Source organism: Neomonachus schauinslandi, chromosome 10 (assembly GCF_002201575.2).
Source record: "Neomonachus schauinslandi chromosome 10, ASM220157v2, whole genome shotgun sequence".
NCBI classification, from domain to species: Eukaryota; Metazoa; Chordata; class Mammalia; order Carnivora; family Phocidae; genus Neomonachus; species Neomonachus schauinslandi.
The window spans coordinates 11,366,811-11,392,168 of record NC_058412.1 but is presented as its reverse complement, the minus strand read 5'-3'; the positions used below and the strand labels follow the sequence as shown (position 1 = coordinate 11,392,168).

The following is a 25,358-nucleotide window of genomic DNA, read 5'->3' as shown; positions in this document are numbered from 1 at the left end:
AAGTTAAAGAAGACGTGGTCCTGCCTTGAGAGGGCTTACCCTTGGGGTGAGGAGACAGACAAATCTGTGTATGATAAGGACTGTAACAGTCCACGCAAGAGGCGCTGGGATCATAGACATGTGACAGCAGAGTGGAAAGGGGTCTGAAGAGTCTTCCTGGAGCTGGTGATACTTGACCTGGGTTTTGAAGGATGAACAAGGGCAATGTAGAAAAGACTGGGGTGGGTGAGAATTGAGAGGGAGGTGGGAGAGGGAAAAGGGGCATATTTTGGAAGAGGGAATAAAATTCACAGAAGCAAAGATGGCGAACATCACAGTTTTCCAGGGATTTGTAGGTTATTCTGATACCTGGAAAGAAGAGTATATGTAGGCAACCAGTGAAGAAACAAGGCAACACAAGTCTGGGAAGAGATGAAAGGCCTCGTGTGCTAAGTTAAACGTTTTAAATGAACCTTCCACTGAAAGCTGTAGGGGTTTCAAGCAGAAGAGTATTATTTAGTTTTTCTTTACCTTGTTATCTGTAAAATGGGCGCAGCAGCTTGTAGGTTCTGTCCCTGGACTGTTGCTCACCAGTGGTGATGATGGGCCCCTCTTGGGCACCGTTTCATAGACTGGTCCCTGGCCTGTGTTAACGCTCTTGGAGTCTTCGTGTGCTGTAGCCGATCCAGTTATCATTTCCCCTTGCTTCCAAGGCCAGCTGCTTTCGTTCATCCTTGTTTCACATTAGAATCCCTTAGGGAATTTTTAAGAAGTATGGAAGCCTGGGATCCTGGGATCCAGGTTCTGTATTTCAGAACCTCTGGACTGTGGCCCATGCATTACATATTTTCTGGAGTTCCTAAAGCAATTCAGTTGTTAAGCTGTGGTTCAGACCCTTTGGAAGTTTCACTTAACATTGCTAGCATCTCCCCACCCATCAGGTCTATTCTTCAAACTGACACACTTGCTTTCCGAGCCTCTCACCTGACAATCTGGAGAAAGCCATGTATCTATACCTTTGACGTCTGTGTCTGGGCTCTCCCACCTGAGGGTCAAACCCTGAGTGTCCTGTCTATTTCTAACATGTTTATCGGGCTGCTCGGGTTTTCTGTGTGGCAGGTGCAGTGTCTCTCCATGCTGATAAAAGTGAGCATGGTGCGCGTATCATTCGCTGCTGGGAAAGGGATGGAGGCTGTGTGCCTCCATCCGAGGCCCAGGGGTGTGTGTGCTCTTTTAGTGTGTCTGTGCGATTTTAGCGGGACTGCAGGTGTTTCCTTTCAGTCCTGGTGTTTCTTCAAATTGTCTTTTCTGACGCTCAGATTTTACTACTCCACCAAGGGAAAAAATCCAAGTCCATTAAAGCATTAAAAATTTTTTCCGATTTTGTTGAATTGAGTGGGGAAAAGCTTTCAGAACCCTTGTATATATTAAAAATGAATTTTTGCTTAAAATATAGAAGTTATTTTAATAATATTCCTTTATTTTACATTTGGGGTTGTGATTTATGATGCATGTTCCTAAATACTGTCACGTTAGCTATCTCTTGATAATGCTAACTTATCTGAAATAGATATCTTTGACTTTTGTCGGGAACTCAGCAGAATTGAAAAGTGATATAGGTTAAATGACCCAGATTAAAAAATTATAAAAATATGACTCCTGACTTTGGTTCACAAGTAGGTCATAATACAAATTAAACTTCCCAACATGATCTTACTTTTCAGAATTTTTTAATAAAGTTGATGAAAAGGGTTTTATGGAGACTAGCTGAAGAAAACTGATCATTATTTATTTAGCTAAATGAATGATTTAATGGCTGATGATTTCCAAATCAATAATATGGGCAGCTTTCCTATATGAATTTAATTCTGGAATTAAATTTATCATAGAGTGCTTTCCAGAGGCACTGAGTTTGCACAGAATTAGTGCTTGGAGGCTTAGGCGTAGATTTCATCTGATTTTGGCTGTATACCTTGCTTAGAAAATGCATCATATTCAAGATTTTAGAACCAGCATTGCAAATTAAATTCATACACACTGATAAGTAAATGTAGGGTAGGCTCTTCTTTTTTTCTTTTTTGGTTGTTTTTCATATACCTTAATGTTAATGTCAAATCACTGTGACTTCATCTGTGGCAAGTGTGACATCTGGTGAATCCCAGTGAGACCCCATGGGATCAGTCTACTTCACATTCTCCCTGATAATTTTGTCAAATGTTGCCTCAATGGCTTGCAGATTCAAAGACTAAGAAACTTCCTATATGTGGGGTTTGATTACCACTTTGTAAGAATCCTTGAGTCTCAGTGCTGCCTAGAAGGTTTTGGTGCCCAGGGGCATGACTTCACATAACCCTGATTACCTCCCAAAGGCCCAAATCCATCACTCTGTGGATCAGGGCTTCAACAAATAAATTTTGGGGGAGCACAAACATCTAGTTCATAACACTGCCTTGACAGATTAGCCACCTTTCCCAGTTTCGGTCATTTATGTTAGCTTTCCCAGCCTGTGTAAAAGCAATGAGGTAATACTATTTCCTTTGTGGGGTTTTTGTGACACTTAGAGCTAATTCATGCAAAACATTTTTCTCCTATCTGGCTTCTCCCAGCAGAGCAGATAGTTTAAAAATGATGGGTATTTTTTTTTTTAAGATTTTATTTATTTATTTGAGAGAGAGAATGAGAGAGAGAGAGAGAGAGCACATGAGAGGGGGGAGGGTCAGAGGGAGAAGCAGACTCCCTGCTGAGCAGGGAGCCCGATGCGGGACTCGATCCCGGATCTCCAGGATCATGACCTGAGCCGAAGGCAGTCGCTCAACCAACTGAGCCACCCAGGTGCCCATAGGTATTTTTGTTTTATAATAATTACTGTTGTTCTATAAAGCAATGGCATGAGCACAGTGCAGAGAATTTGCACATAAGTCATTTGAGTGTCAGACTAATTCGGCTGGTGTGTAGGATATGGATAATATCAGTTAAAACCACAAATTGATGTTGGCTCATATTTACAGAGACCTGAAGTACCAAACAGAATTTAATTTTCATTCTTTATGAAATGGCAAACCATTGAAGAGGGGGGTGTGTGTGTGTGTGTTTTAAGCTGTCGAGACATGATTACACTAGTGCTTGATTAAAATTAATAGAAAAGTAGTATGAAAGTGCTGTTTTAGAATGGATTGGAAGAAGGAAGACTGAAGGCATCAAGTAAGGTCGGAAGGTTGTTGAAAGAGTCTAATTTTTAAACTACAGTGTGTGGCTGTGAAAATAGAAAGTGTGGGAAAGAGTTCTTTGGAAATGAATCAGCTTGCTTGGATGGCTGATGGTTGGGAGCAGAGAGGAGGGTGAAGTCCAAGATGACTCTGGGATTTTATGTTTTGCTAGTGGGGACAATAGTGGAAAGGAGAGGATTGTTGAGTTTGTTAGAACGGAGAGCTCTCAAAGGAGCATTTTTCCCCAAGACTGGTGTGATTTACTTATGTGTTGGCACAGGGCCAATGGAAAAGGACTTGCTCTGATTCTAAATCCCCTTTGTTGATTGAGGAAAACAGTTACTTTCTTCCACAGAGAGGTTGGGAGGAATAACTAGTTCAAATAAGTGTTGAGTGCTCCATGAGAAGCAGCTGAGTAACAGCGAGGATGGTTCCAGAAGTGCGTCAGCTAATTGGGTGATTTTAAGTCTGCTGTTGTCTTCCTGCTGCAATTAGTCTACACGCCTAAATGCAGTAGCTAATTCATTAATAACTATGATTTATATAAAATGGGAGTAATCACCTCTGTTACGGCCATGGCAGTTACTAATGGGAGAACCTATTATCTGTCATTTTGGGGGGAAATCAGAAAGTGTCCTAAATGAAAAAATTTAGAAAATGATTTGTTTCCTCAAGCCTGTAGTTTATAGAGGTGGGGGAAGGAACTTTCTAGGTGCTTTCTATATGCTAATGACATGATCTGTACTTTACTTCATTTAATCCTAGTTTACATGTGAGGAAAATTAAGGCTCTGATCTAAAATCCAAAATGCTTTAAGGACTTTTTGTAATTTGTTTGGCATCAAAACCTGAACTAAGCTGACACGAGGTTATTTAAGTCTTTGCTTTATCTTGTTTAGTGTGAGCATTTAAATGTTGTACAGCAGAATATTAATGTCCTTGATTATTGGGTGCTCTCAGACTGGCTGAAGGTATCATATAATATGTGATATACTTACAGTATAACTTCCTGAAAGTCTAAAACATTCTGAATTCTGGGACACAAAATCATGCAGTAAATGGTGGGTCTCAGTTTTGATCCCAGTTCTCTTTCTGAAGATGGTTTCCTTCTCGCTGTATCATTCTGATGTAGGAAAGACGTTATTAGGGTTCGAAGCCGACGACCAAGAAAGAATTCTTGAGACGTCTTTAGTGCAAAAAGGTGATTTTATTAAAGCGCGGGGCCAGGACCCATGGGCAGAAAGAGCTGCTACACCGGGGTTGTGAGGAGTGGCTGATTATAAACTATGAGGTTGGGGGAGGTAAGTAAAAGGGAGGTTTCAGGAGAACTTTCATATGCTAAGGAGGACCTACAAGATACCAGAGGCCTTGCCATTGTCAAATTAAGGTCGTTTTTCCCCTCTAGCAAGGCATTAACATTAAGATAGTTGGGAGATTCCTGGAAGAAGGTCAGACATGTCCCACCCAGGAGCACGGGGTGTGGGAGGTTGCAGGGTGTCCACTTATGCTTTGTTTTCAGTCTTCCTTCTGCTCCTTCATCAATTCTGCCTCATTGTATAGTTTATAGATGTTGTTTTAGTTCTAAAATTATGTGGGATTTTGGTTTTATTTAGATATGGTAAGACATCCAGAAGTGGAAATGATTGTCACTAAGGAAGAAGTTTATATTCACACATCTCTAGAAACAGGAGGCAGGGCAGGCCACACAGCCCCAGCAGGGGAAGCACTTGGGTCAGTCAGGAGTCAGAGGCAGAGGGTTGAGGGAAAGCAAGGGCAAAAACCTTTATTGTGTTTTCCATGGGAATGAATAGGGGAGGGATTGTAGGTAAACTTGAGAAAGTCTAAAATAGATGGTTTGAATAATTTTGTAAGATTCCAGGCTTGAGAGTTGTCTCTCCTTGTCCAGTACCTAGCCCTGGGGTGATTAGGACAGAAGAATGTAAAAGCCAGTGAGAAAAGGTGGTTCAGAGTATTGGCTCTGAATTGGTTGGTTTGCATATCAAAGGTATGCTCACGGGCAGCTTGTTTGCTATCTTGAGGAACTGTCTAGCTCTCCAAGGGCAGTCTGTCCAGGTTTATCAAGACCCCCCCAAATGTCAAAGCATCATAAAAAAAAAAGATAAACACATTTTTATGTATGAAATAAAATCTATGTGGATATTATTCACTTAGAGCAAACATTTGTTGCTTGGTAAAAGTAACAATGATGATTCTTTACATTTCCGAGGGTGATTTTGTCATCTTTGAGCTCATGAAAATTTGCTATTTTCTCTTTTTTCTGCTGTATTAAGCTTTGTATGTCCAAGAAATGCTAGAGATCATCTTGTCAATTATGTCTATGAAATAATATAACTATCTTAAAAATAAACCTACTGGAATTTAGGTATTCAGATGAAGATCCTCCCCTTGAAAGATATTTCCTGGGGACTATGCATTTATTTCAATTATGTCATCACTGTTCTTTTTCCCTGTTTTAGTTTGTTGTTGGGTTGTTTTGTTTTGGAATTTCCTTCAGGGTCTGTAGCATATTCATTGGAATACCTTTGGAGTATTTTCATCTCTTGAGGGTGCTTTGGTTTTGGGATACAGACAAATTCATGTTAGATGGAGTGAAAGATTAAGTCAATCATATGATTAAAAAAAAAAAACCAAAACAGATCTGACTGGAAGAGAATCAGTGACGGGACTGATATTCCCAGTAGGCCTCAGATTGGCCCCAACCACAACTCTAGGAGGTATGGCCCTTTGGTAGCCAGAGCAAAGCCCCACACCTGAAATAAAGGCTCCTGAACTTTGAGGAGACAAGGCTAATATTGATGAGGGGGTTCACATAGGCTTATTTGAAAATTGGCTTCCTTTGTGCATAAAGAAGGGAAGTATCTGAAAACAAAATGGGGGTGGGAAAAAAAAAAAAACTAGGTGAGATTGCAATTGTAGGTCACTTTATAAGAAACTACATAAGAAAGAAAATTAACAGGGAAGAATTATTAGTATGTGAAACTATTGGACTTTTTTTTTTTTTTCTCTCCAAAATACGGGTCCTGAAGGACTGTTAAGTTAGGCAGGTATTGAATGGTAGAATATATAAGGCAGATAGAAGTCAAGTGGCAGCCCTGGGGTTTTGTATATGTGTGTGTTTGTATGGTATGCAATTTCTTTTTTTTTTTTTTTTAAAGATTTTATTTATTTATTAGAGAGAGACAGCTAGAGAGAGAGAAAGAGCACAAGCATGGGGGAGAGGCAGAAGCGGACTCCCCGCTGAGCAGAGAGCCCGATGTGGGACTTGATCCCAGGACCCAGAGATCATGACCTGAGCCCAAGGCAGACACTTAACCAACTGAGCCACCCAGGCGCCCCCAGTATGCAATTTCTACACACTAAGTAAATCTTTCTGATATCATCCAGAGTGTTCTGTAGATTAAACTTACAAGTTTCTTCTTGCTTTGTCTTCTGGTGTCCGGAATATATAGCTAACCCCTTCATCCTTTAGTTTTGATAGTGTTCTAGAACACACTCACTTCTTTGTTCTCATAACTGTTTGTCCAAAATTTGATTTAGGCCCTTTGTGGTTTTTATTTATTTGGAGACTTTCTCTTGTTCTAGTGTGTTTATCCCAAAGGGCAGAGACTTTGATTCTTATTAGTGCAGTGTCTGGTTCAGAGAAGGTTCTCACTGATAAGGAAAGAAGGAATGAATTTACAGATAGGCCTTGAAACGAGCAGTTTTTGATTAGCAAAACTCTCTGAAATAGTACGATTCCTTGGAAGTCCTGAGGCTGACTGGTGGTCCAATTTGGTTCATAAGGTTTGGAGAAATCAGAGGATATGAATATTTAGAGAACCAGTATTCCCTCTGTAAGGTACAGTGGAGAAAGCTCAGTTTTTTCCCTCATGAGTCATCCACAGGAGATTTTGAGTTCTAAGTCAGGTTTTGACACTTGTAGGTGGTTCCTTACCCTACCACCATCTCATTGCCCAGACTGCCAGCTAAGCCCAGTTTATGTAAATGACAAATTTCAGTTCAAGTAAGACAGGAAGGTAAATCTTCTGGAAAAAAAATTATATGGTGTTTTTCCAAAGTCAAATATCATTTACTTTGGATTATTCACATACTGTTCATTAGTGCAGATCATGAGAGTCTGTGTTATTTAAAAATAAAGGATTTACGTTGTGATTACATACGACTACCTGGTATTTGTCACTAAGACCCTAAATGAATGGAACATTTCCTTATTAATGCAAACTGTATATAAACACAGACTTTGTTGGCAGTGTGCTCTCGTATTAGAGCTATGACATTGATAGGTCATTGCTTATATAAAAAATTTTGTGGAAAAGTTAATAGTTGGCATATTTTAAGATACTATATAATTAAGGCAAGGGTTTTTTGTGGAGTCTGATGAAGAGGGATGTTCTTGGAAGGAACAAAACCATCTTCATTGCAGTAATCAAAAGATTTATCCTAAATTGGCACTCACAGCTATTTTGTTTCTTTGATCTTTAGTGCGCATATGCTTATTTTCCATATTAAGCTGTCAGTGATAAACATAATTTTATAGCATGGCCTGGGTCTTTAAAACTAAAAGATTAGCTGTAAGAAACCATCCTCCGTGATCTATTTGCACTTAGACTTTGTACCTGCACTTAACAGAATTTTCTCCTGTTTAAAAACATAACAAATAGCACAATTTGTCTGAGTTAAGGCAAGGTTACTATTTAATAACATAGTTTCCTGTGATCTGTATTTGGATGGTGTTAAGAGACATTTGTAAAAGGTCTTAAAGAGTCCTCTGAAGCTAATTATCTTTTGAAATCATATAGGACTAAAAACCTGGCACTTAGTAACTATGAAGGTCATATAGATCCTCAAGTAAAATGATGCATTTTTTTTTTTCCTGCCTTCAGTTCTCTTGCGGCTGGCAAGCGATGCTTTACCAAATGACATGACCTTGGCTCTTGCTTATCTCCTTGCCTTGCCACAGGTAAGTTTCCCCTTACCAAGAGAAGACATCATGAATAAACAAGAAACCTACACTGGAGATTTTTCACCAATAAATTGTTGATTATAGGCTTCACTTCCTCCTGATTGTTCTTTTGTGCAGGAAGGACTGTGGTGTCAGTATTCAGAGAGCAAATTCTACAATTTTAGCTGAAGTGTTAATTGCAAAATCTTCTTTTACACGCATAGGATCTGCCTTTACAGTTTTTCTGAATTCTAACGTAGTCCTCTTAAAGTTGAGCTTGGGATGATGCAGTGGAAACTTTGAACCAAAATTCTACAGTGATGACTAGAAATGTAATAGTTTGTGATGATTTCCTTAATTTCCTTTGAGCTGAGTTCCTTCTGTCACGTTCCTTTCTAGGTGTTAGATGCTAACAGGTGCTTTGAAAAGCAGGCCCACTCTGCTTTATCTCTCCAGCTGGCAGCCTATTACTACAGCCTCCAGATCTATGCCCGCTTGGCTCCATGTTTCAGGGACAAGTGCCATCCTCTTTACAGGGTGAGTCCTCATGGCTTCCACTTGATTAACAAGCAGAGTTAAAGCTTCTCTAAAATAGTTAAAACACGTGTTTACCCCTTTGGAGGGACTGATGTGCTTTGTGTCCAGAACGCATTCCCCGTGGCCAACAGCCCCTGCCTTTTCTGTGTTGGACATAGTTGCTTTCCAGGCATCAGTTAAGAAGAGGTCGTTTCCAGTGTTTATTGTGAATGCTGATGCTTCCCACAACTTCGCTGTCATTTATACTATTTTGCAAAGTTCTTAGGGCAGGTTAAAGTAGTAGGAGTGGAGAAATGGAGAATTGGCTTTTTAATTCACTGCCCGAAAGGAAGATGGCTGCAGTTTAGGACAGTAGGCAATACAGTTCTTTGAGTAGCGCTGTTGTTTGATTTATTTTAGAGCCAGAAATATGAGAGTAGTAGCTGGACAGATGAAATGTTGAAACATGGTATACCCACTTGCCACCACGCTCCAGACAACTGTGATATTAACTTTATTGTTGATTTCTGAGCAAAAGTGCCTAAGCGTGGCCTCAAGTTACATGTGCCACTTTTTGTGGACACAGAGGTGTGACAGATGCAACTAGAAGATCAAAGCCCTCCGGGTTAACCTATATATACCAGTTTTAATTATCAGCCTGGGGAAATTATCTGTTTTTTTGTACTGGAGTATTTTAAGAGAATTGCCATATCTCTTAAGCAAATACAGATAAGCGTAGATAAGCAAATATATCAGACTTTCATATCCACTATGTGTACAAATGAAAGGTTCTGATTGTACTGAGGCAGGATTCTTTCTCCCCTGACTTCAAAGCATACTGTGAAGAAGTAATTTCACAATCTAAGTGTGACTGAAAGTTCTAGCTGTCTCAGCCACCCAACACATAGCTAAGTACATGAAAACATTCCATTTGTGGCAAAAATCTGTGGCTTTCCTTCATCAGTTTTTCTTTAAAGAGAGTAGGGGGGGGGGGGGGGGGGGGGGACCATCTACAACACAGGATAATCTCCCAAGGGCTTACTGTTATTAGATGTGGATTGTCCTGTGGCATAGTTTGATCATGATGAAGTTTGGCCAAGAAAGGAATGTTTTCTTCTTTTATCCAGTTAATAAAAGGTACTAGTTATTTTGGAGATTCTGAATTTATTTTTTTGTTTTTGATAGTTACTGCCGCTTTGTACAGTTACTTTATTCCGTGCTCTAGTAATTTTCCTTTGTTCTGTTTTTATGTCTCAGGTATGTTTTTATGTGAAATAAGAAATCGACCTACTGTGCTATAAATTGAGGGAAAGAAGTGATTATATAGGTGGAAATGTGGCAGGTTTCCTTCTGGAACTTAATGGCTTTCTTACATTAAATCAGAATGTTCACAGCATGTTTGCTGGAGTCTGCTTCTAAATACCCTATCTTTCATTAGTGCTGTGTATGTACCCAAGTAACCATTTCCCCTGAAACTCCAAGTATGTTGAAACACAATGAAGCTTTACTTTGACCAAAAGCATTATGCCTTGTTATAACCACCAGTCATGTCCTCAGAATGTACTTGACTGAGATTTCTGTGTGGCTACCGTGGGAATGGGAGCCACCTCTTTTGTTCCCAGGTCCGTGGTCTGTGTTAAGATCACACCATGTGCCTAGCACTGTGTTCCGCTTTCCATGAATAAGGAGGATTGAAAGGCCAGTCAGCTGGGCACCTCGTGTGTGCCGTGGACTCTGACTGAGTGTTAAGATGAAAAGCCGGATGTGGCTGCCTGGACCCCCCACTTACTATAAAAGCGTAGAAGACAGTTGGGTACATGGGGTTTGGGGTCTGCCCAAAAGAGCACTTAGTTAAAGGAGTCCTCCTGAAGGAAAATTCTAGTACAGCATATATTTTTCCTGTGTTCCCTGATAGTAAATTATTTTGTACCAAAAGTTAAAAGTCCCAAATCAGGTACTATTTGTGAGAGAGGTAAGTTAGGAGAAAACCATGAAATTCCATCCCAACTTTTGTATGTGAAAATCCATTTCCTTCTGCAGATGCTGCAGTCACTCCATAAGAAACCCCATTTAAAATTTCCACAACTGAACCATGGGAAGAGACAAAGTAGAACATTGAAAGCTAAGGGTTAGAAGTAAAGGTGCTTCCATCTTGGTTTCTTCTGTGTTCCCAACAGTTCTTTCCACTTAGAAGTGTGAGCATTTTATTTCCAGGTCCTGTATTTTGTATATCGAGTGCCTCTTGTGAAGGACCTAGAGTGTGGCATTGCAGTAAGAATAGTAAGACTTGATTCCTGCCCCTTTTTACCCTTAACCCCAATTTCCGTTTCTTCCTTCCAGCCTGTGTCACCCTGCTGTTGCTACCCTTCAACTCTTGGTCTTGTTCCTGTCACCGTTTTCCTATCAAACTATCTTTTCCTTTGAAGATGCCCCTTGGAGCTCTCCTGTCTTGCTCTATCCCTGGGCCTCTGATCCTTGGTTGTTAGACCCCCGCCCCCCCCCCCCCCCCATGGCATGATTCCTAACACCTGCTCCCATTCTCCTTTTGGGCCCAGTAGCAGAAGGCAGCTGCAGTTCAGGGTCATTGCTTCAGGAAGCAGCGTTAGATCCGAGTAGGAACAGAAGCCAGTAAAATCCATGTGTCCCAGTGGTGATGTCTCCGAACATGATTTCTAACTTCTCAGCTGCTCCAGACAGAAACAGCTGTGCCCTCCAGGAGTGTTAAGACAGCAGCAGCTCCTCGGGCCAGCTCATTCTCCAGGGAGTTCTTGGCAACTCTGTTTGAAGCATTGGGTTGGTTGGTAGCCTGAAAGGTGAGCGGAAGAGTTAGGAAGTATCCATGATTTTTCTTTTTTTAACATCACATACAAAGATGGTCTGATATTCTTCCAGATAGATGTGTTAATAGGGAGTTAATAGATGTGTGAATACATCTCCGGTTTTCTCCTCCCTGCCCCATGTCTTCAAGTTAATTCAGTCTCCACGGTTCCTTCACCTAAACCACTGTAACAGCCTGGTAAACGCCACCCTGTCTTCATTTTTGTTAGTTTTGTACCTTTTCCCGGACATCTGTCAGAATGGCCTTTCTGAGGTGGAGACCTTGTCATCTGGCCTTCGGCCTCAAATCCCTCCGTGATTTCCTGTTGTCCTGGCAAGGTCTGCACATCCCCCATGGTCTGGCCTCTGCCTGTTTCTCCAACTTCATCTTCCTTTGTTCCTGCCATACTAGGCCACTTAAATTTCTCAAATGTCCCGTGTATTCCCTTTCCTTGTCTTCAAACCTGTACTCTTTGCCTGTAATGTTTGCCTCCAGCATTTCTTTGCTTAGCTCCTTGGTTCAGGCATTACCTCACCCGGGCAGGCTACCTGCTGCCTGCCGCTGGCCCGCCGTGCTCCCAGGCTGTGCCTGGTGCTCTTCCCTGGGCATTGTACTGCCCTGTACTTACCTCAGTCATAGCTCTTAAACACTCTCTTGTTTGGAATTTAAATGCTTTTCATCTCACTAGATAACGAGCTATTTGAGGTCAGTGTCTGTGTTGTATTTATTGGTTTTCCCAATGCTTAGAGCAGGACCGGGATAATAAAAGGGAGTAAATAAATGTTCACTGGGTAGATTATTGAAAATTAATAAGTAATTCTGTAGCACATGTGAAATTGATGGAATTGTGTGTGTGTGTGTGTGTGTGTGTATTTGCTTAAGTATTTATCGGGTGATTACTTTATGCCAGGCAATGTTCTGGATCCTGGGGAAACACGAGTGAACAAAGTACATAAAAACCTTTGCCCTTTCTAGACTTACATTCCATTGAGGAAAGGACGTCATAAGCAAAATAAGTAAATAAAATATATACTCTGTTAGATGGTGATAAGAGTTATGAAAATGAAAAGCAAAGAAGAAGAATAAGAAGTATGTGTATGTAGAGTACAATTTAAACAGACTCAGGAAGCACCTCAAATTGAGAAAGTGACTTTTGAGGAAAGACAAAGAGTTGAGTGCAGTGCTGTGAAGATAGGAGGGGGAAGAGTGTTCCACACACAGGGAACAGCAGTAACAAAGGTATCGAAGCGTCACTGTGCCCATCATATGTACTATGGTATTTTTTCATAGTGTATTTGAGATGGTATTGAAATTTTACCATATAAAACTCAAAGTGTTGAAGAATTGCCTGCCTCTAGATGAAAAGGACAGAAATGCAATCTGTGACCAGACTTCACTGTGACCAGTAAGGTTTCCTCTGTCTGGCTAAGAAGTGTCAAAAGGAGTGTGTGTGTGTGTGTGTGTGTGTGTGTGTGTGTGTGTGTGTGTTGGGGGTGGGGTGCGTGACAGCAGGGGTCAGCTTAGGGACTTGCATAGGGGAGTTGTAAGTAGACAGTAGAAAGATCAGACTAACCCTGAAAAGGCATTGGCTCTCTTAAAATACCTCACACATTTATTCTGCCAGTTGATCCTTTGAGTAACCCCCTTTGGCAGAAGATAAGACTGAGAAATCCAGTGACTCACTCCAGCTTGCTCTGGTGTAAGTGACATCCTATCACTTAGAGCTTCTGCTTCCAAGCTCTGCCTGCTTTTTGCCTGGACCTGAGTGGTTTCTGGCATGCAGGCCTAATGAGTCCTTCCCAGCGGGACATTCCACTGTGGCTACCGGGTAAAATGGAAACTCCTTCATGTGATAGGGAAAACCCTCAGTGAACTGACTGGCTCTTCCTTACCCCACCAACCATGATCCCGACACCAGCTCTTTTGAAGTTTATGTTTTAGCTCTTCAGAATTTATATCTCTCTGAAGTTAACATCCTTTTTCACACCTCTGTGCCTGTGCAGATATAATTTCCCTGCTTAAAGTGCCTCCGTCTTCTTCCCACTCCCAGCATCTAAGTCTGAGCTCAGAAGAGCCTCCTGTGCGGAACCTTCTCGAAGCCCCCTGAGCAGACACGGGCCTCTTCCGTGTCTCATGGCTCTCGCGTGGACACCCTGTGAGTGGTTCTTTGTGATGGTGTAACCGATCCACAGCTGTCCCCTCTCCATGTGGCGGTCTTCTTTGAGAGCAGGGACCCCCTCTCTTTCTGAATCCCCAGGACCTCACCCGCTGTAGTTCCTCAGTGGCTGTTGATTGGCATGTGAAGAACTTCAGGAATTATTCTAGCTGCCGTGGATCGGGAGAGCCTTCAGACTTGGGTTTTGTGAGCTCCAGATCGCTTAGATTTGCAGGACTCAGGCATGGGCACCATAGCTACATGTTGTTAAGTACATAGGAGCTGTCCACTGACCACTTACGGGCTCATTATTCGAGTCTTTTCAAAAGCATCTTCCTTTGCATAAAACAGCACTGCTGAGTTTGGAATTAAATGTAACAAACTCCTGATGAATCATCATAGAAATTGAAATAAAAGTGGTTTCGATTTGTTGCCTACACATAATAGCACTCAGTGGAGCTAGCTTTCACTCAACTGTCACTTCACCTTGTTTCTATTTTCAGCCCTCCCATTCTCTCCTTCCACCCCCTGTAGTTCTGAGCTGCGGGAGGATAACTTAGGTAGATTACTAGGTTTGAGTGAAAGTACTGATAGAATTTGTGGGGTTATTTCTGACAAAAGGCCTGTGCATCCTGATGGGAATCCCCACCCGGAGCCAGCCAGCCAGCACAGGCTCCTGGAGCTTTCCTAGCTTATTTTTGGAGTAGCCCACCTTGCCTCAACTTCTCTTTTTAGTGACAGAGGATAATGATAGATGGTCAGCCAGAGAGAGTTTTCTCTCCTTGTATTTGCCCTGATTTCCCAATGCTTAGAGCAGGACCGGGATAATAAAAGGGAGTAAATAAATGTTCACTGGGTAGATTATTGAAAATTAATTCAAATTACTTCTTAGATTTAAGAAGTAATACACACATGGCCACAAAACTCAAATGATGAAAATGGTATACAGCAAAAAGTCAGTGTTTCCCTTTTGGTTCCTTCCAGAAATAGTTTACGGATATGCATATGTATGTAACAGTTTTTTATGCAAATGTGAATACACACATTGTTACTTACACTGATTTTGTTTTCATATATACCTTACCTTTATAATTATTGTAAACGCATCTCGAAGTGTGATCTTTTCTAGCATTCTTTTAAAAAAGTTTCAGGAGATAAAATCAGTTAAAAATGGAAACATGTCCTTTAGTTTTATATGCTAGAGAAGCAAACCCAGCAGGGGATGAAATTCAAAACTTTATGGTAGACTATTTCTAAAATGTGGTTTTTTAAGCCACTAATTGAAAATACTAAATAGAAAATTATCTCAAGCAAATAACCCTAGGGGGGAAACACACCACCTGTTTAAAACTTCCCAACCAATATTACCAAGAAATGGAGACTATTAAACCGGAATGGATTTATTACCTCTACTAGTAAGCAGTAGATTAAGTCATCGAGCATTCCGTAGTCGTGAATATTTAGGCATATTTTCTTTTTACAGGGACTTGACCATATTCTTTAAAGATATTATATTTTATTCACCCCCTGAAGAACTGCAATGCCTCATTTTGGGGAAAAATTAGAATAACTTAATTCTCCTCACTTTCTGTTTTAAATTTTTGATGGCTTTTTTTGTTATTAGTTTTTGCAGCCTGTGATGTTTTGCAATATCACTTTGAATACTAAATATGGGAGATTTTGAAGCTACCTGTAAAGTCCTTCAAAAGCTTCTTAGAAGCCAAAAGCTTTTTTCATACCCTTGGATCATGGCATTGAGCTTAGTTGGGAAAAGAGAGAGAGCTTTGAATATACCCTACACACAGAAAAACAGCGATTTCAGATGTGAGTTTGGATGTATAACATTGATGGAAATCTGTCAGGAGCATAGGGAGAAAGGGCCTGATGTCGTGGACAGGGCGATAGGTGAGAGGCGAGAGGTTTGCCTCGCTTCCTGGCTACCAGACCACAGCCGAGGCTGCATGGAGGGCAGACTGGCATCTCTGAATCGGGAACCGTAGTCTCAGTGTGCACATCACTGCGTTGGTATGAGGGTCAAATGACGTTCACGTCAAAGTGCTTAGACACTTGAATGCCATACGCTTGGGGGCTGAATGAATGAGATGAAGTGTTGGAGTGAGTAGGGGGATGCTTTGGAGTATTTTGAGAGAAATTGTAAGCTCAGGGGAAGAACTGTTATTAAAACTTAAATATTGGAAGTAATCACGACCAGTAAAGTTCCTTGAGGAGGAGCTTGGAGGTAGTAATGATAATGGTAAGAGGATAACTTGCATGGAGGGCTGGAACTTAAAACACACTAATCCATCTAGCCTCATTTGATCTTTATGAAGATTCTATAAAGAAGAAATGGCTTCAATTTTAATAATGGAAAACCTGGAGCTCAGGGAGAAGAACCAGTAATCAGGGTATCTGATGCCAGTTCCTGTGCTTTTTACCCATAACTGATTTTCCTTTTTCTTAGAAGCCTTTGCAAATTGTCCCTTCTCATTAGTATTGTGTTTTACACAATAAATTGAAGTTTTGGAAACCTTTCTGTATATTTAACAAATATTTGATGATCCATAAATTTGAAGATACTTGGAAACCTATCATCGAAGAATTAATTACCTGCTCCTACTCACCACCTTCTTAGGACAGAATTTCAAAACCAAGTATACTTATGCCAAGGGGTTGAACAGAAAATGATATTCTCAACTCTCTCTGTTGTCATTAGAGAAGAAAAAATGAAAGACTTGTAGATACAGCTTGAATCAGGTATTTAGTTGGATACCTACCATTGCGTGTCCTCTATGGTTGTTGTTGTTTTTTTTTTTTTTAAAGATTTTATTTATTTATTTGAGAGAGAGAGAATGAGAGACAGAGAGCACGAGAGGGAGGAAGGTCAGAGGGAGAAGCAGACTCCCTGCCGAGCAGGGAGCCCGATGTGGGACTCGATCCCGGGACTCCAGGATCATGACCTGAGCCAAAGGCAGTCGCTTAACCAACTGAGCCACCCAGGCGCCCCTCTATGGTTGTTTTTATTCACACTTGCATATATATGTATAAAAGGGATGAGAGGGAGAATGTACATGTGTGTGTAAAAAAAAAAGAGCCAATCTAGATGTATATAGAGTGACAGCATTAAATTCATCAGTGAAAGTTGATCGTTTGTAAAAGGACTCTAATACCAAGTCTTAGTTACATTTTGTGGGAGCTCTTTACATACTGGGCTTGTCAAGATCCTTATAATTTCAGGGGGCGCCTGGGTGAGTTAGTCGGTTAAGTGTCTGCCTTTGGCTCAGGTCATGATCTCAGGGTCCTGGGATTAAGCCCTGCATCAGGCTCCTTGCTCAGCGGGGAGTCTGCTTCTCCCTCTCCCTCTGCCTGACGCTCCCCCTACTTGTGCTCTCTCTCTCTCACACTCGCTGTCTCTCTCTCTCAAATCTTTAAAAAGAAAAAAAGAAGAAAAAAAGATCCTTACAATTTCAAGGGCTACCCCTTCCTTGTTGACCAAATATAAAAGGATGGTTTTGGGGGAAGCATTGTGCTCGGGAGTCACAGGCCACCCTGCTACTTAACCCAGCGGCCTTGGTCAAGTGTCTCACCTCCTATGAGTCTCTAAAACAGATGATACAAGTAGAGTCCGGTCGCACAGAATTGTTAGTATTAGATGAGGTTCAGTTCATGTATGTTTAGCGTTATGCCTGTCTCCACACCAAAGACTGCAGTATTAGGTATTTGTTCTTAAATAATTCTTAGTAAAGTGAACATATTTGATGTATAAAGAATGTGAAATAAAAAATACAGAGGGGTGGGGCGCCTGGGTGGCTCAGTCGTTAAGCATCTGCCTTTGGCTCAGGTCATGATCCCAGGGTCCTGGGATCGAGCCCCGCGTAGGACTCCTTGCTCCGCGGAGAGCCTGCTTCTCCCTCTCCCAGTCCCTCTGCTTGTGTTCCCTCTCTTGCTGTGTCTCTCTCTGTCAAATAAATAAATAAAATCTTAAAAAAAAAAACCACAGAGGAGTTAGATAATTTCTACTTAGTAAAGAAAAATAGATTAAAGTTGTTTAAACCATGTAGGAATATATTGGCTTTAATTCATTAGTCTAAGGTTGTACTTTGAGTGAAGATCTGCTCTGAAGATTTAGTGGAGTCATACATGAGAAAAAAATGTGGAACTTCCCTGATTCCACACCTGGAGGGATTTCCAAGGATTTATTTTATTTTCATGATTGAATTCCTGTACATTCATAGGATTTTAGCCTTAGAAAGGGGATCATCTGGTGATGTTCCTTTGTTTTACATCTGAAGAAACTGAGCCCCCTGAAGAGTCAAGAGAGAGGATCCCTCTCTTGACTCCCTCTGTGGAGTTCCCGTCACTCTTGGTTTGTGGTCCTGTAATGGTGCTTATATTCAGGAGGCTGCTGTGGGTTGCTTCTCTGTATGTCTTTGTCTGTCACTACTTTTTAATTCCTTGAGCGTAAGCTCTAGGTCCAATTTGTTTTCTTAGAATGATGGAGAAAAAAGTACTTTAAAATACCTTATTTTACTTGTGCCCCATAACAAAGCATGAGGAGGGTATGCTTATTGACTCCTATAGGTGCGGAAACCGGAAGTAACTTGCCCCAAATTGCATCCCTACTGAAAGAGGGCCCTGGAGTATACAGTACTACTGACCTCAAAGCCCCTACTACTGTTGGCCGTCTTCCCTTTTACCCTGTACCTGATTTCTGCTGAGCCTCTGCTGAGCTCTGGAAAAGACAAATTCATGAAGTATACGTGGTCTCGGCCATAATTTAATAAGCTATAAATTAATATTTCTGAGAAAAAGAACTGTAAAGTAAATTGTGTAGTGGAGCTACAATTAAAGTGAATGCTTTTGAGTAAATCCCATAATCCCTTTCATTTTCAGAATACCTGCTTCATGCCAGGCCTTGGTTTGTGTATTTTATATATAGAGAGTCTCTTCAGCCTCACACCACCATGCGGGCTGTGTTTTACTGCCATTTTGTAGATGGCACAATTGAGTTTGTAGTTGTTAAGTAACTTAGCGCAAGGTTATCCAGCTGGTACCTTCTGTGTGTCCATGCTGAGTTCACTTTGCTGTGTCATTTTCTTCACTGGCAAATATATGAACATGAAGGTTGCACGTGGAGACTGGAGACTTTCTGTGGGATAAAGAAAGCCCACACAAATGTTATTGGTAGTAATTATGCTCGTTATTGCTTTGTGCTGCCATTTTGAAGCTCTGCCCTCTACCGGGTCTTGGGACTTTTCCATAAATTGTATCAGAATACAAAGAGAATAGAAATGAGAAGGTGTTACATAATCAAGGTCAGATGAAGAGTGTGTAGGCCACTCTCCCCAAACAGGTACCACATCCCCAAGATGCCAGAAAACAAAAGGTTAAAAACTGAATGTGGAGAAAACCTGCGGGAAACCCTTGAGAGAATGGAGCTGGTGGGCTTCATGAGCAGGGGTGGGAAGCAACAGCCTGGGAGAGATGGGGCTGCATGGTTCTAGCCTCTCCTTCCCAGTGCATTGGGCAACTGCACACTGAGGGCTTCGGTCTGAACCACAGGGTCAGAGTGACTTACGGGAAAAAGGCGTCCTCGTTGTGGTGAACATGGGCTTGCTGGTGGAGTGCACAAGCGGGTCACAAGGTGCTCCGTGAAAGGACAGCTGTGGAAGAGCTCTCCCGCCCCCCTGAAGCCCTGCCCATCACATCTTTGCCCTTGCTCTTTCTGCTACTAGGCAGGAACATGCTAACTGGATGAGGTGTGGGGAAACAGGCAACAGTGGTGCCCAGCCAGGGGCAAAGCAGGTGTAGACGGGCTGGTGGCCCTGAAGCAGCGGCCCTGTACCACATAACCTCAGCGCTGGCTGAGCCCACCGTGTGTGATTCAGGCTGCTGCCCGAGAGTTCAGTCAGCTGGCAGAAAGGGGGTGGGGGTAAATGTCAGCTGCAGAGGCGGCACTGGGAGCGGAGGCGTGGGATCCCCTTTGCCTAAATCCGTGGCCAGAAATAGGAGCCATATGCGGCGGATTCCCACATCGCTTCTAATGGCAGGTAGATTTGCTTCTTTCACGCCAGCTTTCTGTCAGGTCTTAGCTTAGTCGTATCACACCATTCTATAACTGCCCATATTCACACCATTTTATAACTGCTCGATTGTGTCTCCAGATAGACTGCATTCCTGGAGGAAAGGGTCACATCTTCTTATTATAGTACATCACCTGGCACAAAATAGGTGCACAAGAAATATTTGCTGAACGAATGAAAGATGGTGTTGGAGCTTACTTTGGAGAGGTAGCTTTCAATCCCAGCTCTTTTTGACTTGAGATAAATCTGTGGTTTTTGCAATAGGACTGAGTGTATGCATAGCAGTAGGGAAAAAACATTGACTTTTTCCTCAAATCCACCTCCTGGAACTCAAGAAGATTAATTGGTTTTTATCAGTACTCCCAGATTGTTCCCTAATAGGATCAAGAGAGAAGTGTCAGGCTAGGTTTGGTAATATAGACTCGACATTGACAAATCTCCTGTGTAGCTCAGAATAATGGCTTACACATTAGAAATGCTGACAGCTTACTATAATTAGGTGTGTTTCTGAGAACCAAAGGTAGATTCTGGAGTTTTTTTCCTAATTTTCTTATATTAAAATATAAACCGTATCTTCCCAGGAATTGGGAGTGATTGAGTTACTCTTGTTCAAGTATTAGGCTCCCTGTTAAATATTCCAAAATCATGGCTGAGCTGCTATTGCTTCGTTGACACCCAGAACAACTCTAATGTAAATAAATGTGGCCAGTTAATCACTTATTTTTCTTTCCTGTCAACTGTTGGATTCTGGGTTTTGTTCTATTTGGATAATTTTATTGCTGTTAGAAAAGCTGTTAAGAATTATGGAACAATATCCCATTGAGCCCCCAACTGAGCAGAGTAAAAATTGGTTGGGTGCTCTCTTATACAACTAGAAGTGTTTTATGATTTCAGGAACAGGGATAGGTTTTTTCCTAACTTACCCCTGGAGAAAACACTCCTCTACTTAGCTGGCTAGGCATTTATAGTGGCATTATTTGAACTGCTGCTTTGTTATTGAGAACACTTAGATGGTCCAGAGAAAATTTATCTAGGGGCAATGATGACAAAAATTATTTCCAGGGTGAATTATAAATGATCAGATAATTAGGGAATCAGTCTAATGTAGGATGATGGTAGTTGAAAAAGCAAGTGGATAATATTTTTTAACTGGTTGGGAGATTTTTAAGGAAGAAGAACAGAGCAGGAGTCCAGAAACCTCCTTCCAGACTCAGTTCTGTGTCTTGTCTTTGTGGTCTGCAAAATGTACCACCTCTGCCATTGATTGCTTAGGGTGGTTGTGAGCCTTGATAAAACAGCAACAGGGGAAGAGCCAAACACTGCCCTGTAGACGTGGTCTTCTTGTTGTTACTTTGTTCTGTTTTTGTTGTTGCTCTTTTTGTTATAGGCTGATCCCAAAGGGCTAATCAAGATGGTCACCAGGCATGTGACTCGATACGGACATGAAGCCTGGCCAGAGGACCTGGTCTCACTGACCAAGCAGTTGCACTACTACAACGAACGTCTCTTGGATTTCACTCAGGCTCAGATCCTTCAGGGCCTTCGGAAGGGTGTGGATGTGCAGCGTTTTACTGCCGACGACCAGTACAAAAGGGAAACTATCCTTGGTTTAGCAGAGTAAGGGGATGCCTTTGTCTCATAAAGGGATGGATTTAAAATATAAAAGGGGGTGCCTGGGTGACTCATTCGGTTAAGCATCTGACTCAGGTCATGATCTCAGGGTCATGAGATGGAGCCCCACATCAGGCTCCACATTCAGCAGGGAGTCTGCTTGAGATTCTCTCCCCCTCCCTCTCCCCTTCCCCGGCTTCTCTCTCTCTCTCTCTCTCTCTCTAATTTTTCTTTGTGGGTATGGAATGCCCCTTGGTTTTAATACTGGTCTCCATTTTTTAGTTTAGATCAAATGAGAATTACTTACATGTCAGAAGGTGGAGAAAATGGGGGGGGGGGGAGAAAAAAAAAAATTAAAAAAAAAAAAAGTGGGAAAGTGTGTTCACCCACAATGGTTATTGAGAAGATATTCACAGTTTGTGGAGTGCTTACCATGTGCAAGGAGCTGTGTTAGGTGCTCTGTAAACTATTTTATAAATACCGCTTAATCCTCAAAGATAAGCCTATGACATAAAATGTCATCCCCATTTTATAGCTGAAGAACATGAGACTTTAGAGTGTTGAGCAACTGGCCCAAGTTTACATGGGTGGTAGGATCATCACTGGGACGTTGACCTCGACCTCTCACATAACAAAGCCATCCCATCGTCACAGTGCCCTGTGGCCGCCCCCCTACTGCCTGGTTGTGTTCCCAGGAAAGCACCGGCATACAGTTCAGTCGAGGCTTCCAGCCTTTGAAACTAAGGTTAAATTGTGCCTATATTTAATGGTTATTCTTCCCTCCTGGTACATTACTTTAAAATAACAAAGATAGCCCTGCTTATGAAAGTGATATATGCTATTTTTCATTATTATTATTTAAATCTTTAGGAAAGTGGCAAAGTAGCCTTGGCACTCTGTAATAAGTTTATATTAGCCCGAGCTTCTTTCCTACCAGAAGACACCCCAGATTCTCTTTAGAGTAAGGCAGGGAATAGAGAGGTCAAAGAAAAGATAGAACAATCTGTCACAGGATTTAGTTTAATTAAGAGAACTACGGAATCACTTTTTCTTTGCCCCTCTGTTCTTGTAGAGATTAATAATTTCATAGAGTCATTTAATGTCTAATTGGAAAGTGACCAAAGAGGTCATTTAATCCAACCTCCTCACTTTTGGAAGAGGAATCTGAAAATCAGCTTTAAAGAGTGGTTCAGGGTCACACAGCCAGGGAGGTGAGAGCCTCAACTTCCCATTGCCAAGTCCAGTGGGCTTTTCCTCCAGGCATTCGGTAATCCTTGGGGCCATGCTCATGGCTTCTTAGAAGAGGGTTATTATGTAGAATAAAGGTTACAAGGTAAGGCACATCTTAACATCATCTATTACATTTTGCTAGGGTTATTGTCCTTGATTTTTTTTTTTAAATATCCAGCTAGTGTATGCTATTTGGAGTATGTTGATGAGGACAAAGACCTGCTTTTGACAAACATATAATAGAATCTTCTTACTTGGAAGAAGTACTTAGAAAAATGTACAGCAGCTTTTGAATGGCTTGTTTAAAACGTCCGAGTGTCCGCGGCATTTCTGAGCTAGCGGTTCTGATTTAGAGACAGGAGTTGGGCATCTTACAAACGAGAACCCGTGAAGCACCTGTTCCTCCTGGTTTGCTGCTCTACCTTCAGCTGTACGCGACGCCACCATTCTTCATTTTCTTACTAATGTGTGTCTGTTTTTCATGGCATTTGTATTCTGTAAGTGCAGCATGTCTGTCCTCTGTTCCCTGTGTAGCTTACACAATAGGTCGGCACTGGTTAGTCAGGCTAACCTTGGAGAGGACACAACATAGCGTGGTTTCTTCCCACCTTTATCGGGTGGCAATGGTATCCATACCTGGTGAGCACGCTCGTGTGCTCAGGCAACATCTCAGACTCCCCTAACAGAAAGGATGAATTGCTAATGGTTGCCATCCTCGGGGATTGCTCATTCCATCATGGAGAGGTGAAGGTACTCAATAAGTACTTTGAGAAATTTTTAATTGACAGTGCCCTAGTAATTCTTGCCATGACAGACTTATTCCACCCCTGGGCCTCTTTTTTATAGTCCATGAGCAAAGAATGGCTTTTACATTTTTAAAGGTTTGTGGAAAAACAAGAATAAAAAAATAATAGGAATTTGCTACAGAGACTGTATGTATGGCAGCAAAGCCTGAAAGATTTATTAACTTGCTGTTTACAGAAAATGTCTCCCAACTCCTGGCTAATCAAACATCTAAGAAAATGTCCTGATTTTCTTTGCTAGGGTGTATGTAGTCTTAGCAGTATTACTTAATAAGAATAGAGATTTCATTTCTGTGCCTGTGGTTCTGTCCACCAATCCTCCAACCAAGAATTGGTTCTGCTTGGGGATTTAGGGGTCCCGTGAGGGTCTTTATGGAATGGCTTTAATGTGGGCACCCTGGCCCGGAATTCTTGATATATCTAGAGGGCCTCAAGTTTGGTGGCCCCATCCCCTGATTTAAACCTTCTGCTGGCTCTCCACTGCTAAAGGATAAGGTGCAGACCCCTTGGCTGACCTCTCCTCTGCCTTCTCTCTCGGAACTACCTTGCCGCTGTTTTGCTTGTTTATCCTCCAGACTTCAAGCTCAGATCGGTCGGTCACTCGCTCATCTCTCCTTGTCAGTATTGGAAGTCCTCTCTGGTGGCGGTCCCCGTGTTGTATTTAATTGTCGGTTCACATCTCACATCTTCCACTAGGGCTGTGCTGGGAGTTTCTTAGGAAGTATCTTGTTTGTCTTTATGTCCTAAGCAACTAGCCCAGTACCCGGCGCTAGAAAACAAACGATTGTTGAGAGACGAACTCTGCTTTCTTGTATCCCTGCCCTGCAGTTATGTATCTGTTTCCTTTGCACTGGTTTTTGACTGTAGGCTCTGGGGTCTAGACCAGAATTTTTCCACTCTCTGTACATTTTGGACTAGATAATGCCTTGTGGGAGAGCTGTTCTGGGCATTGTAGGGTGTCCCACAGCATTCCTGTCTTCTACCCACTAGATGCCAATAGCACTCTCCTCCTCTCCCGCCATGATAATCAGACACTGTCAGATGTCCCTGGGGGCACAGCATCCTCCTCGGGTGAGAACCACTGGTCTAGACCGTTCCTTGGTCAGTTGCAATGCACCACAGTGAAAACAGAACATTAGAATTCCTTGGACATACTTTTCCTGAATTACTGTGAAATGTCTTATTAAGGACTGTGCCGACCGCACCCCTCGCAGCTGGAGAGAGTCCTAATGAACATTTTCTTTGCTGATTAAGGTAATGTGTTTCTCTTCTCTCCCTTCCCCGTGGCTGATGGACATTCTTGAAGAACACTCGAGGAGAACGTCTACAGCGTCGCTCTTTCTCTGGCGCAGCGTTACAATGTCTCCCGTTGGGAGGTTCTTATGACCCATTTGGAGTTCCTGTTCACCGACAGCGGGTAAGCATACGATTCGTATGTACGTTTATTGCCATGTCTGTTTTTTCAGATTCCATTTAGAAGGATCTTGAAGTCGTAAAGTACAATTTCACCTTCCCTTTTGAGCTACGGTAGACCAATATCTGGACATTCTGTCTTTATATGTTTCTGATACACATTTCAGTATTCCAACAATAGCTTATTATTTTTTGCCTTTCAGTAATAATAGTCCTGAGTTACATTAATATTCGTGCATTTATTCAGAGGTGTTTTTTTTTTTTTTTTTACTGAGAATCTGCTGCATACGAGGAACAGTGGTAGACACTTGGGTTACAGTAGTTAGCAAAAACAGGCATCCCAGCTGTCTTGGAACTTGTTGTTTAGTGTGGGAGACAAGACTGTCAATGAATAATGAGAGACAAATGTGAAATTAAAACTGTGACAAGTACCACAGAAGAGAGCCCATATAGGGGATTTGGCGTAGTTAAGGAAGACTTTCCTGAGGAAATAATGCTAAAGCTGAGATCTAAATATTGCATCACAATTATGTACACTGCAATGAGAAGGAAACCATTTTCTAGGGAGACAAGACAGTTAAGTGC

At 41.8% G+C, this 25,358-nt stretch overlaps 1 protein-coding gene across 1 annotated transcript in view; it reads left to right on the top strand.

Moving 5' to 3' along the window:
* The window catches only part of NBAS (NBAS subunit of NRZ tethering complex), a 313,356-nt gene that overhangs the window by 191,343 nt on the left and 96,655 nt on the right, over positions 1-25,358 (top strand). Inside the window, exons 39-42 of the mRNA XM_021697807.1 lie at positions 8,089-8,165; positions 8,547-8,684; positions 21,104-21,333; positions 24,667-24,777. Coding sequence (XP_021553482.1) covers positions 8,089-8,165; positions 8,547-8,684; positions 21,104-21,333; positions 24,667-24,777 — 556 coding nt within the window. The remainder of the gene's footprint in view (positions 1-8,088; positions 8,166-8,546; positions 8,685-21,103; positions 21,334-24,666; positions 24,778-25,358) is intronic.